Source organism: Propithecus coquereli, unplaced genomic scaffold (assembly GCF_000956105.1).
Source record: "Propithecus coquereli isolate 6110/MARCELLA unplaced genomic scaffold, Pcoq_1.0 Scaffold2, whole genome shotgun sequence".
In the NCBI taxonomy this organism is placed as follows: domain Eukaryota; kingdom Metazoa; phylum Chordata; class Mammalia; order Primates; family Indriidae; genus Propithecus; species Propithecus coquereli.
Window position 1 is genome coordinate 4,676,999 of NW_012144966.1, and position 14,725 is coordinate 4,691,723.

General features: G+C 35.8%; 1 protein-coding gene across 1 annotated transcript in view; it reads right to left on the reverse strand.

Annotated features, from left to right (window-relative positions):
- Positions 1-14,725, reverse strand: part of VPS13B (vacuolar protein sorting 13 homolog B (yeast)) — a 933,283-nt gene that overhangs the window by 755,872 nt on the left and 162,686 nt on the right. The window contains exon 17 of the mRNA XM_012643529.1: positions 8,968-9,149. Coding sequence (XP_012498983.1) covers positions 8,968-9,149 — 182 coding nt within the window. The remainder of the gene's footprint in view (positions 1-8,967; positions 9,150-14,725) is intronic.

A 14,725-nucleotide genomic window follows, 5' to 3' on the forward strand; every position in this document is an offset into this window, starting at 1 on the left:
TTAAAGTCTGTAAGTTATTTCCCTGAAAATACTGGATTAATTGAAGTAGACTGTCAACAAAATAATGAACTTTTGAATAGGAAAAAGTGTAGCAAGTCCTTGTTTTCCAGAGCAAACCAAAGCCATGTGTGACTTTGTATTTTATCTTCAGGCAAAATGACAGAGTTAGATTTTCTATGATTTGAGTCCCATCAGAAACATGAACAAAATTACAATAATAAATAATACAATAATCTCAATTAATAATACATATTTAGTTCAAACTTTAATATCTCTGCTTTATCCTTTATAATTATTTTGATTAGATTTCTAATATTTGCTATACTTTCATTAATATTTTCTAATGGAGTAGCAAAATTTAATTATCTACTCTATTCCTGATCTTATTTACCAGAAGTTAGTTTAGTATAGCAGAAATAACAGTAACAGAAAGGTCCAAAGGCCTGGCTTCAAAAATTGACTTAATCAATGAATAACTACGGGATGATATTTAAGAAAAACACTAAATTATTCTAAGCATACATTTTTCTATCTGTAAAAAAGGGTATATGACTCGCCAACAACAATATTACCGATAAGAAGCCAAAGAAATTGGTACATGAGAAATATCAACCTAAAATCGGTAAGCCAACTCAGATTATTCAAGTAAGTTTTATAGTATCCAGTTCTTACATTATGCAGCTCGCTAGAAGAAAAATGCTTAGCATACAGCTGTAAAGTATGTGAAAAGTAGATGAAAGGATAAGGTTTCATATTTCTATTATCCCATTGCATTGTCACATCCATTAATAGGTCTATTGACACACTCCCTTTGGGAATCCCTAGGAGAAGTGAGAATATATGGTGCATCACAGGTTTTTGTGAGCATGGTGTGGCCTCTTATAATCAAGTCATATTAAAGAGGCACCGATGTATGCATTCTTCACTAAATTCAAACAACCAGACCTAATTGATGTCTTGAATTTTATTCTTCTCTCATCAACATCACTATTCATTGTCCTATTTGCTTTCTTGGCTTACCCTTTGAATTTACCTTTGTCTTATCATGCTCACAACTTAAACATCGGATCACCTAGACTCCAGTTCTGACTGGGGTTATCTCAGTATCCAGGAACTCTATACCCTAGAACCATGTTCATAAGTAATATCCTCATATGGGTGACTGCAACAAGATCTATCCAGGACAAGAAAAACAGATCAACTCCACAAACAATACTATATTTGGCACTCAAAAGAAAACTCTATGAGCAGCTATAAAGATATTATCACCATTTTACAAATGAGAAAATTAACTGAAACTCAATGAAAAAAAAAAAACCTTCATTTGGTCATACAGAGAAAATCTTCACAGTCCAATTGACAGTCCAATTTCCCATGTATCAATAATTGAAAAGTAAAAATATTCTTATTACTTGACAGAGATAGTAAAACTTTGACTAAATCAATATTTTTATGTAACATACAGATTAATAAAAACATGCATCTAACAAGCATTAGTATAGAACTTTTTATTTTTAATTTTTATATACTTTTTATTTTTGCAAGAGCTAAGGAAGAAGGATTCATCGTAGATTTATAAAACATTATCATTCAGCAGTCACTCAGATTTTTTTTTTTGAGACGGAGTCTTGCTCTGTCACCCTGGCTAGAGTACAAGGGGCATCACTGTAGTTTACTGCAACCCCAAACTTCAAGTATTCTTTTAAACCCTCTTAGATAAACTCATTCATAAAAAAGAAACTGACTGAGTCAATAAACTAAAATTATCTCTTGCTTTTGTGAAATATTATATTAATAATTTATGAAAGAAAAAAAAACTTTTCTTCCTAAAGGCATTTCATACTTTTGATGCTGGAGATTAAATTTCATATGGCATTTCTGTAGCAAATTAGTCCAACATTTAAAATGAGAAGACTGAGTTGGAAAGTTGTTGTATAGTCTATAGTAAGACCCAATGAAATCCAACAATCCAATATTACTTTGTTGTATATGTACACAGCTGTTTAATAGCTTCAGTTATTAATAGGAAAAAACAAGTTGAATAAATATTTTAAAAAATAGAAACTAATCAAGTTAACAGCAAAATAATTTTATACCTATAAAATCAAGAATGAAAGATTATCTTTCTGTCCTTAATTTTCTACATATAAGAAGCATAAATAGGACACACATAAAACTTAACTCTCAAACTGATTTATTTCCTTTGAGTTACAAAATGATTTATATTATTTCACAACTTAATACGGGTCACTCTTCAAGTATCTATCCTGTGTTTTAATAATGAGGGAATCAATAACCATGTTTTCTTGAATATCAAGAATTGATGGTGAACATTTTTTACATTTAAAATTTTTAAGTATAGGAGTGTCTTACACTGTTTGTGCACATGTATTTTAGCAATGACCCCATGCCTTCACCCTGCCACATCTTCTAAAAGGACATAAAAATCAATTCTGCATCTACTAGCTGAAGAATTTTAGAATTTGAAAAGCATGTCACTATTTATTAGGAAATTCTGTCAGTTCTCTTTCCTTTGGGAAAACACTAGATTTTAACCTTTTTGTTATTCAGACAATTTTCATGTCTCCTCAGTTTAGAAAACTCAAATATTTAAGAAACAATTGTACAGGATTTTATTCCTATTCTTACCAAAAAAAAAAATGAGCAAAAATTGTATTAACAATGTACACCTTTTACAATTATAACAAAATATAATACTGTACCTTAATATGTTACGTGAGTTCTATTTAATTCAATTCCATTCTTTTCAAACTCTTAGTAGCAACCAATGAAGTTGATTTCAAAACCCACTAAGAAGTCAAAACTTGCAATTAGTGAAATAGTAAAATAGGAACTCAATTATAAATGAATTTTTGTAAAAAATTCAAAAATCAGTAACAGTTTAGTTTGGGTAACAGTGTTATTTTTGGTGGTTGTAAAGGTAACACATACACACATTTTTATTTGTAAACAAAACTGACAGAATAGATATGGAAAAAACAAAAATGAAAAGAGAAAGGAGAAATGAGTCAAAAAGGCTAGCATCATTGAACTTGTTAGCCATAGAAATAAAACCGAAAAATAAGACCAGAAAGGAAAGATTCTGTGATACAAAAAAGTTGAAAGAATAAAAGGGTTACAAGTAACAACAATGACCATGAAACATAATCAGTAACAAAGAAGAAACAAACAATTTCTAAATAACAGGGTCCAATGTAAAGATATACTTGAGGTGCCGGGCGCGGTGGCTCACGCCTGTAATCCTAGCACTCTGGGAGGCCGAGGCGGGTGGATAGCTCAAGGTCAGGAGTTCGAGACCAGCCTGAGCAAGAGCGAGACCCCGTCTCTACTAAAAAATAGAAAGAAATGATCTGGACAACTAAAAAAACATATATAGAAAAAATTAGCTGGGCATGGTGGCTCATCCCTGTAGTCCCAGCTACTCGGAAGGCTGAGGCAGGAGGATCGCTTGAGCCCATGAGTTTGAGGTTGCTGTGAGCTAGGATGACGCCACGGCACTCTAGCCCAGGCAACACAGTGAGACTCTGTCTCCAAAAAAAAAAAAAAGGAGGGAACAACAAATACCACATGTACTCACAATTAAATTGGAACTAATCGGTGAGCGCACATTTGCATAGAGGGAAGTAAAACTCAATGGAAATCAACCGCAGGAGCGGAGAAGAGGGTATAGGAGAAAACCTACCTAACGGATACAATGAACACTATCTGGGTGACAGGCACTCTTACAACTGTGACTCAAGCATTATAAAAGTGATCCATGTAACCAAAAATATTTGTACCCCATAATATATTGAAATAAAAAAATAAAAAACATGAAACAACCAACACCCAACTATGTGCTGTCTACAAGAGATTCACTGTAGTAGTAAGGATGTACGTAGACTAAAAGTGAACAGATTGAAAAAGTCCATATAAATGGAAACCAAAAGAGAACAGGGGTCACAATACTTGTATCAGAAACATAGACTTTAAGAGAAAGACTATAAAAAGAAACAGAAAAGGTCATTATATTATGATATTAAGGTCAATTCATCAAGACAAAAAAATTAGAAACATATATGCTCCCAGCATTAGAGCACCTAAATATATAAAACAAATATTAAATAATCTGAAGGAGGAGATAGACTGCAATACAATAATAACAGGCAACTTCAATACCCGACTTTCAACAATCGATCATCTCATCCAGACAGAAAATCAATAAGGAAACATTGTACATAAATTACACTTTAGACCAAATGTACCTAACGGACATCCAACACTGACAGAAAATAGTTTCTTCTCAAGTGCACACAGGGCATTCTGCAGGAGAGATCTTAAGTTAGGCCACAAAACAAGTCTTAACAAATATAAGAAATTGAAATCACATCAAATATCTTACCCAAACACAAGGAAATTAGAAATATATAACAGAAGAAATACTACAAAATTCACAAATATGTGAAAATTAAACATGTTCCCAAACAACCAATGGGTAAAAGAAGAAATTGAAAGGGAAATTTAAAAAATTTTAAGACAAATGAAAATGAAAGACAACATGCCAAAACCTATGAAATGCAATTAAAGCAGTTCTAAGAGGGAATAGCAATAAACACCTACATCAAAAATGAAGAAGATCTCAAATAAACAACCTAACATTATACCTCAAGAAACTAGAAAAGGAAGAACAAACTAAACCCAGAGTAAGAAAGAGGAATGAAATAATAAAGACCAGAGTAGAAATAAAATAGAGACTAGGAAAACAATTTTTTAAATAAATGAAACTCCCAGGCATGGTGGCTCATGCTTGTAATCCCAGCTACTCGGGAGGCTAAGGTAGAAGGATTGCTTGAAGCCAGGAATTTCAGAGCAGCCTAGGCAACATAGGAAGACCTAATCACTAAAAAAAAAAAAAAAAAAAAAAAAAAAAATTAAATTAATTAATTAAAAAAAAATTAGCTGGGCATGGTGGTGCACACCTGTAGTCCCAGCTACTCAGGAGGCTGAGGTGAGAGGATTGCTAGAGCCCAGGAGTTCGAGGCTGCAGTCAACTATAAATATGATCACACCACTACACTCCAGCCTAGAAAACAAAGGAAGACCCTGTCTCTAGAATAGCAAATAAATAGAGATAGATAGAAACAAAACTAAGAGTTGGTTTTTTGAAAAAAGAAGCAAAATCGACAAACTCGTCACTAAACTAAGAAAAAAACAGACAATACTCAAATAAACAAAATCAGAAATGAAAGAGCAGACGTTATAATTGATACCATAGAAATACAAAATATAATTGACTACTATGAACAATTATACACCAACAGATTGGATAACTTAAAAGAAATAAATTCCTAGACATATACAACCTATCAACACTCAATCATGAAGAAGTATACAATATGAATAAACCGAGAGAGAGTGCAAAGATTAAATAAGTAATAAAAAGTCTTTCATCAAAGAAATGTTCAGCACTGGTAGTTTCACAGATCAATTCTACTAAACTAAAGAAGAACTAATGCCATTATTTCTCAAATTCTTTCAAAAAATTGAATAAGGAATACTTCCAAACACATTTTACAAGGCCAGCAATCCCCCAATATCAAGACAGACAAGGACACTACAAGAAAGGAAATTTACAGATCGATATCCTTGATGAACATAGATGCAAAAATCCTCAACAAAATACTAGGAAACCAGATTCAACACATTAAAAGAATCTTTGAACATAAAGAGTGGGGTTTATTACTGGAATACAAGAATGGTTCAACAAACACAAATCAATAAATATGTTACACCATATTAATAGAATGAAAGACGAAAACCATATGATCATTTCAATGATACAGAAAAAGCATTTGACAAAATTCAACAGCATTTCATGGCGAAACTTTCAACAGATTAGGTATAGAAGGAATGTACCTCAACTAAATAAAGACTATATAGGACAAGCCCACAGCTAACATCATACTCAACAATGAAAAGCTAAAATATTTTCTTCTAAGATCAAGAACACCTTCTCTCACCACTTCTTTTCAACATAGTACTAGAAGTCCTAGTCAGAACAATTAAGCAAGATAAAGAAATAAAAGGTATCTTAATAGGAAATGAAGAAGTAAAATTGTCTCTGGTTGCTGATGACATGATATTGTATGTAGAAAACCCTAGAGACTCCACCAAAAACTATTAGAATTGATAAATGAATTCAGTTAAGTTGTAAGATACAAAAATCAGTACTGTTTCTATACATTAACAATAAGTTATCCAAAAAAATAAGAAAACAATCCCATTTATAATGGCAACAAATAGTAAAATAAAATACTTGGGTATAAATTTAAAAAAGGAGATGAAAGATTTGTATACTGAAAATTATAAAATGATGAAATTAACCAAAGAAAACACAAATAAATGGCAAGATATTCTGTGATAATGGACTAGAAGTATTAATGTTGTTAAAAATGTCCATACTACCCAAAGTAATCTACAGATTCCATGGAATCCCCATCAAAATTCCAAAGTCACTTTCACAGAAACGGTAAAAAAAAAAAAAAATCCTTAAAATCATATGGAACTATGAAAAGACCTCAAAGAGCAAAAGCAATCTTTAGCAAAAAGAACAAAGCTGGAGGCATCACACTACCTGATTTTAAAATATACTACAAGCTGTTTTCCAAGACAGTATCGGTTTTGTTTGGGGTGTTTGTTTGTTTGTTTGTTTGTTAGAGACAAGGTCTTTCTCTGTAGCCTGGGCTAGTGTGCAGTGGTGTCATTACAGCTCACAGCAACCTCAAACTCCTGGGCTCAAGTGATTCTCCTGCCTCAGCCTCCCAAGTGGCTGGGACTATAGTCACATAGTAGCATGCCTGGCTAACTTTTCTAATTTTTTTATAGCGTCAAGGTCTCACTCTTGCTCAGGCTGGTCTTTAACTTGTGGCCTCAAGCAATCCTCTTGCCTCGGACTCCCAAAGTGCTAGGATTACAGGTGTAAGCCACCACGCCCAGCCCAGCATCAGTTATTTTTGATGTTAATAATTCCATAGGAATATATAAACTCAAAATAAGTAGGAAGAGAAAATGGAGTAAGAAATAATAGTAATTTTTTTTAAAAAAGCACAGCAAAAACGGTACAAAAGGAAACAAAACAGTAAGATGAAGAAACAAGGTCAAAAAACAACAATCACACTAATATGGTAGTAGGGGAATCGGTTCCAGGACCCTGGCTATACCCAAATCCATGCATACTCAAGTCCCACAGTAAGCCCTGTTAAACCCACGTATATAAAAAGCCAGCCCTCAGTATACACAGGTATTGTATCCCATGAATACTGAATTTTTGAGCCATGTTTGGTTGAAAAAGATCCACATATAAGTAGACTCATGCAGTTCAAACTGTTGTTCAAACGTCAATCGTATAAATGGATTAAATTTACAAGACATAGGGCAGATTATCAAACTTGATTTAAAATATCCAGTTATATGCTATTTTTAAGACATATAACTAAAGCACAAACACAGAGAAGGATACAAATAATAGAAGAGAAAGTGTGGGCAAATGACAACCAAAAGATAGCTAATCATAACTCTGTTAACATAAAAAAAAGTGTCAAAAGACTGTCTGAGGGACTCACTACATTTAATAAAAGAATCAATTCAAAAAGAGAATGTAAATATGTAAGTATATGTATTATATTGGCATGTATATGTTTATACACAGTAAAATTTGCATACTACTTTAGCGGATTCAGAGAATTCAAAGGCCTTTCAAAAGCCCCAAGTGAGGAACCTTTAGCCTAATGCAATATTTGTCTTGTCATTTTTTATATTAATATAATCCTAAAACCCAATAGTAAAACAATGTCCAACTGAGCATCCCTAATCTGAAAACTCAAAATCTGAAATGCTCCAAAATTTGAAACTTTTTGAGCGTTGACATAATGCCACAAGTAGACTATTCCACACCAGACCTTACATATGAGTCGCACAAAATTATTAACAATATTGTATAAAATTACCGTCAGGCTATGTTTATAAGGTGTATACGTTTAGCCTTGAGTCCCATTCCCAAGATATCTCATCATTTATATGCACATATTCCAAAATCTGAAAAAATCTGAAATCTGAAAACATTTCTGGTATAAAGCATTTCAGAAAAGGGTACTGTACCTGTGTAACATATTGTGTTAGTCACTGGCTAGACCACATAAGAAAACTCGAATTATAAGGTAAGGTCTGAAATTAAAATCTTCAAAAGGATCCTAAGAGAGCATTAAATGTTTTATTTAAAATATTTTATTTTCACAAATAAAAGATTAAAAATGTTATTAAGTGTAATTACTTGAAAAAATATTCTTCCTTAAAAACTACTTTTGCATTACTGACAAATACATTATTATTTTGAACCGAAACAACTAAAAAAAAAAAGCAAGCTTTCTATAAGTTTTTTGTTTGCATGCAAACTGAGTGACAACATGAAGACAGTATCTCTTATCATGGCATCAAAGCAGAAATTTTTATTTTTAGTAGTTAATTAACTGATTCAAAATGTAAGATTAATGTTTTCCACACAAAAAGGAAAATCTGCTTACCAAGTCTTACCAAGTATGATGAGTAAGAATTTTATTTCACTTTACCAGCATAATCAAACATATTATATTTATATTTGATTTGGTTATCATTCCAAACACATACATTGATCCCCTCAAAAGTTACACATATAAAGCCAAGGGTAAAGTGTATAAGGAACTGGTGAAAAATAATTTCTTACAACTATGAAACATATACAAACACTGGTACCAGGGAACAAAACTAGATGTCTTAACTCACAACCTAGATTTTACATATAAGCTACAGATATCCACTTTCACAGAAATATATTTTAAGTTGAACATGATAGACAAATAGATTTGCATCATAAAATATTAGCCACTTCCAATACAAATCTTCCATATTCTTGTCAAGAGATTGTGCTCTTACCTGTAGTTTGGAAGACTTCATTCATCAAAGCTTCATTCACTGCTGAAGTGTTGACATTTCCAATATGAGACCAACTTTGATATATTGCTTGCAACAGAAGTGTCTGTGCTCTTGTAGCTTGAATTGTGAGATTTGGAAGTTCAAATATACCTTCAGTTATAGCAATCTGAGATCTTTTGGTCCTGCATAAGAAAATAGAAAGAGTAACAATACAGCAAATAGCATTCACAAACAACATACTACGTGGACTAGGTTGCACAGGAAGAAAGGGGATACATTCAAAATGTTTTAAAACTCAATTAAATAATATAGATAAAAAATTCTGGCTGGGCGCAGTGGCTCACGCCTATAATACTAGCACTCTGGGAGGCCAAGGCAGGTGGATTGTTTGAGCTCAGTAGTTCGAAACCAGCCTGAGCAAGAGCAAGACCCCGTCTCTACTAAAATTAGAAAGAAATTAATCGGACAACTAAAAATAATATAGAAAAAAAAAACTAGCCGGGCATGGTGGCGTATGCCTGTAGTCCCAGCTATTCGGGAGGCTGAGGCAGAAGGATTGCTTGAGCCCAGGAGTGTGAGGTTGCTGTGAGCTAGGCTGACACCAAAAAAAAAAAAAAAAAATTCTGCTAACTTTACATCTATTTCAGAAACTTTCACAATAATAATGAAATATAAAAATACAAACTAGGATAATGTTCATATATACATATGTACACACATATATTCTGCTCAAGCAATTATAATTTTTCCATCAAGTCAATCATCAAAAATAACAATCAAAATAATACCAGTTAACACTTATAGAGGTTTTACTAGCAGATCTGCATTGTTCTAAATGTCTTGTATCTATTAACTCATTTAATTCCATCATGATAGACATAAGGGAGGTACTATATTTACACTCATTTTGTAGATGGGAAAATTAAGACACAGATAAATTAAGGTATCAATGTCATACTACTAATATGTAAAAAAAAAAAAATTGGAATTTAAATCCAGGTGATCTGATCCAGAGCCCTCTATCTTATACTGTTTCTCACAAGTATTTACAAAGTATTTATATTATACCCAGGTCTGTACTTGACAGTAACATGGAAAATTATTTTCAAAATTCCTGCCCTGGAATAACTAATTCACTCATGCATTATTCATCTGGTTTTGCCTATAAATAAAGCGTTTCACATATTTAAATTTTCCAAATAATGAAGCCTCAAAGTAAGGAAATATTTAAATATGTCTGTGAGCAACAAGTTGAGACTGAAGGTTAATAAACACAGGAGATAAAATAAAAGAACAAAAAAACCAAAAGATACGAAAACACATATTTGGATGTTACTACAGTAGACTCAATCACCCTGCTCTTTCCTAAACCCCAGAAACATCCACTATTTATCATTTTCCCAATCATAATCACATATGAAGAGATGTCCGATACTCACATATGAAGAGTATTGGACATCTCTTGTATATCACCTCAAAAGCTTCTCAACCCACCTCTTATTCTAGCCACTGCTATGGAGACCAATTCGATGTAGGCTTTCACTGGCATTGCCTACGGTTACTCTGCAGTGTGAGACACCAGTGGAAACTACTTCACCTTCATGTATGCAGAACATGGAAATGTAGGGATAAATGCTTCCCCTGGCTAACAATTGGGAGACGCATTTCTTAAGTCTCTTAGGAGGTCCCTGGAAATCAAGGACCAGGAAGGAAAATACAGAAATAATGGAACAAACCTCAATGAGCTGTTGACAATATCAAGCAATTTCAAACAGGTGTACTTGAAGTCCAAGAAAAGAGAGTAAGGGGACAAAAGGAAGAAGGGGACAAAAAGAATTAAGCAAATTGATATAAATTTGAAGGAAACTATAAATCCAAAGATGTAATAAGTTCAACAAATCCCAAGTAGAACAGATTTAAAAACATACCAAAGCATATTATAATCAAATTTCTGAAAACTAGTGTTACAAAGAAAAATCTTAAAGGCAGGCATAGGGTAGAAAAATACATCACATATAAAGAAACAAAGATGAACATGAAAGGAGACTTCCCATCAGAAACAATGCATAACAGAAGACAACAGAATAACACTATTGAAATGCTGAAAGAAAAAAGAAAAACTGTCAACCTAGAATTCAAAATTCATAGAAAATATTTTTCAAAAATGTAGGCAACAGAGCCTTTTTATGACTAAAAGCTGGGAAGAATTCTTCACCAGCATACCTGCATTGCAAAAAATGTTAAAGAAAACATTTCAGGCTAAATGAACATGATATCAGATGGAAATCTTTGTGGCTCTATACAAAGAAGTGTGAAGAGTGCTAGGAATGGTAAATATATGGGTGAATTTTTTTAAAAAAGAAGAAAAAATAAATATTCTTTCTCAATATCTTCTAAAGAGATTAAAGGATTAACTGTTTAAAGCAAAAATCATAACAGCACATCTCAGCGTTTGTAACATATGTAAAAATACAATGTAACATGTAAAAACACCAACAGACCAAAGAACATGAGGAGGAAAATGGACGTATAGTTCGAGGTTTTTATGCAATGTGTGACACAATAAAATATTATTTGAAGGTAGCTGTGATAAGGAAAACACGCAAACTCTAAACTTTATAACAACTAAAGCTACAAAACAAAAAGAGCTAATAAAGGCAATGGTGAAGATGGAACAGAATAATAATGGAATAGTGGAGATGAAATACAATCAATCCAAATGAAGTTAGGGAGGAAAAAAGGAAGAAACAAACAGCACATGGAAAATTAGAAAAGCAATAGGAAGATGACAGACTTAAACCAAAAATATAAATAATACTGTTAAATCTGAAAGATCCAAGCATACCAATTAAAGGCAGAGAGGTGATCAGATCCACTTTAAGTAAAAGAAGATAGGTTAGAAGATAGGGGTGGGAGTGAGTAAAGGGATGGGGGGAATAATGAATGTACATCTAATAGAAAGAAAGTTATATATTAATATCAAAGTAGACTTTGGAACAAAGAATATTACCAGAGATATAGAGGGACTTTTCGTAATGATAAAAGAGTTAATTAGGTTTGTATGTACCACAGACCTTCAAAACATATAAATTTTTTAAAAGACAACTGAAAGGGGGGAGGAGCCAAGATGGCGGATGAGACAAGCATCCAGTCAGAAGGTCTCTGCAAAAAAGATGAATTTTAGAAGGAAGAGAAAAAAAATAAGCGAGCAGAGAAACACAGATCGGGTGAGGGTCAGAAGGAAGGGTGCCTAAAACTAAGGAGACTCCACGGGAAGACGTTGCGGAGGAGAACTGGAAGGAGAAAGGTCCCGAGAGGCTTGGAGACCAGCGACAAGGGTAGGTGGAGCGGTTAACTTCCCCCTCCCTTGCATCTCGGACTGCTGGTGGCTCCTGAGCGGCTGGAGAGACCTGCCGACACCAGCCCAGAGACGGCTGCTGCCAGTGAGCAATGGCCTCTTGTGGGCTCACCGCCCCTTCGGGGCACCTACCGGGGCGCAGACCCGAGCCTAGCGGCAGACGCCATAGCACTCCATTCTCTCTTTCCCCCTCCCTACCCGTGCGTGCCCAGAAAGACAATTTAACCATCACACGGAGGCATCTCCAAGGAACGGGACCTTTCCTTCTGGGGCCCTACAACAGACTGAGGGGTACTCAGACTGCGAGTTCCCTACCTGCCAGCCCGCCCAGGTGCTACTTGCCTGGGGACTCCAGGAGAGTGGGGCAAATCCCGAGGTGGAGTGAAATCGATCCAGCTTGGGCACCCTGTAGGTGATTCAGGACCAGCACCTCTCCCCCTGGCAGCGTCAGGGATTGATCTCCAGGGTCCAAGGGTCAGGCCTGCAGACCAGACCCCGTACACCCAGGTCACGATTGCACTGCCCTGGGGCATGGAGGAGAGATCTGTGAAAGAGCCTACTGAGGAGTGTGTGCCTTCAGGGGCAGATCAGCGTGCCTCACAGGCAACCCTCCTCCTAAAAGAGGGCTGTGCACCCAGGTCAGGCTACGATCCTGGGTAGGGAACCTCCCGGCCCACGTCACAGCCAGGGGAGATCCATCGACGTGAGGCCCCGCTTGCTGGTAGAGGCTTGGGAAAGGCCATGGAGAGGGGGAGAGTGGAGGAGAGTGAGACCTGCTCCAGAGTGCGCATCTTGGACAGCTCCAGCTCCCAAGCCCAGACTTTCAGCTGAGGGGACCCATTTCAGCCCCTCCCAGCAGCTTTGCACAGAAACAAAGAGTAGACCTTTGAACATGCTAGCAGCGGTTGTGGAGCCTGAGGGCAGGCTTGCCCAACCCAGCCCCACCCAGACTCACTCCTCCCACTGAGGGGGAGAAGAAGGACACACTGGGAAATCCCAGGGCCCCATCCACCACCCGAGGCACAAGAGGGCCTCTCTAGAAGAATAAGAGCTAGCTACAGGACCCAAAAACAGCACCACAGCTCGCTCTTCCCCACAAGTGCCACCTACTGACAGGGAGGTCATCCTGCACACCCTTTCACTGCATCTACTAATTCATCATAAAGGGTGTGTTCGAATCTCACCCACAAACACCACCTACTGGCTCAGAGACTAAACAGGGCGTATCATTATCTAAACAAAAATTTAAAGGCAAGAAGGAACAACTGATCCAGATGGGAAGGAACCAGCGCAAGAACTCTGGAAGTATGAAGACTCAAACGGAAAGCACACCCCCAAAGAGGAGCAACAGCTCCCCACCAATGGACATTAACCAAACCGAGAGCATTAAAATGACAGAAGAAGAATTTCAAACATGGATTGCAAGAAAACTGAATGATATCCAAGAAAAAATGGATCACCAACACAAAGAAACCACAAAAAAAGTCCAGGACTTCGAAGAAAAATTCACTAAAGAAATTGAAATATTAAAGAAAAATCAAACCGATCTCCTGGAAATAAAGGACTTATACAGGGAACTACAAAACACCGTGGAAAGCCTCAAGAACAGGGTAGATCAAACAGAAGAAAGAATCTCAGAGATTGAAGACCACTCTTTCCAATTAAATAAGTCAGTCACAGAAATCGAGCAGAAAATTAAGAGAAAAGAAAACCAAACCTGAGGGTGATAAGGGTTCCGGAAGGTGAAGAAGAAAACACTCAAGGGCTGGATAAGCCATGTGAAGAATTAATAGAGGAGAATTTTCCAGGCCTTGCTAAAAATCTAAACACAAAGGTACAAGAAGCTCAACGGACCCCAGGGAGATTCAATGCAAGTGGGAAGACACCGCGTCACGCAGTCATCAGATTGACCAAAATAGCCACTAAAGAGGCCCTTCTACCAGCTGTAAGGCGAAAGAAACAAGTAACATACAAAGGAAAGCCAATCAGAATAACTCCAGATTTCTCAACGGAAACTCTGCAAGCAAGAAGAGACTGGGGTCCCATTCTCACTCTTCTGAAACAGAATAATGCCCAGCCTAGAATCTTATACCCTGCAAAACTAAGTTTCATATATGAAGGAGAAATAAAGACATTCTCAAATAAGCAAAGACTGAGGAATTCACCAAGACAAGACCAGCTCTCCAAGAAGTACTCAAAACAGAATTACACAAGGATCAGCACAATAAACACTCTCAAACGTGAAACCACTCAAAAGTTAAAGATCAAAGGCTACATTCCACAATGGCTCAAGACAGAAAACAAGGCAACAAAATGCAACCCAACAGAATGAACAGTAATTCACCCCACTTATCGGTTCTCTCAATAAATGTGAATGGTTTGAACTCCCCTCTCAAGAGA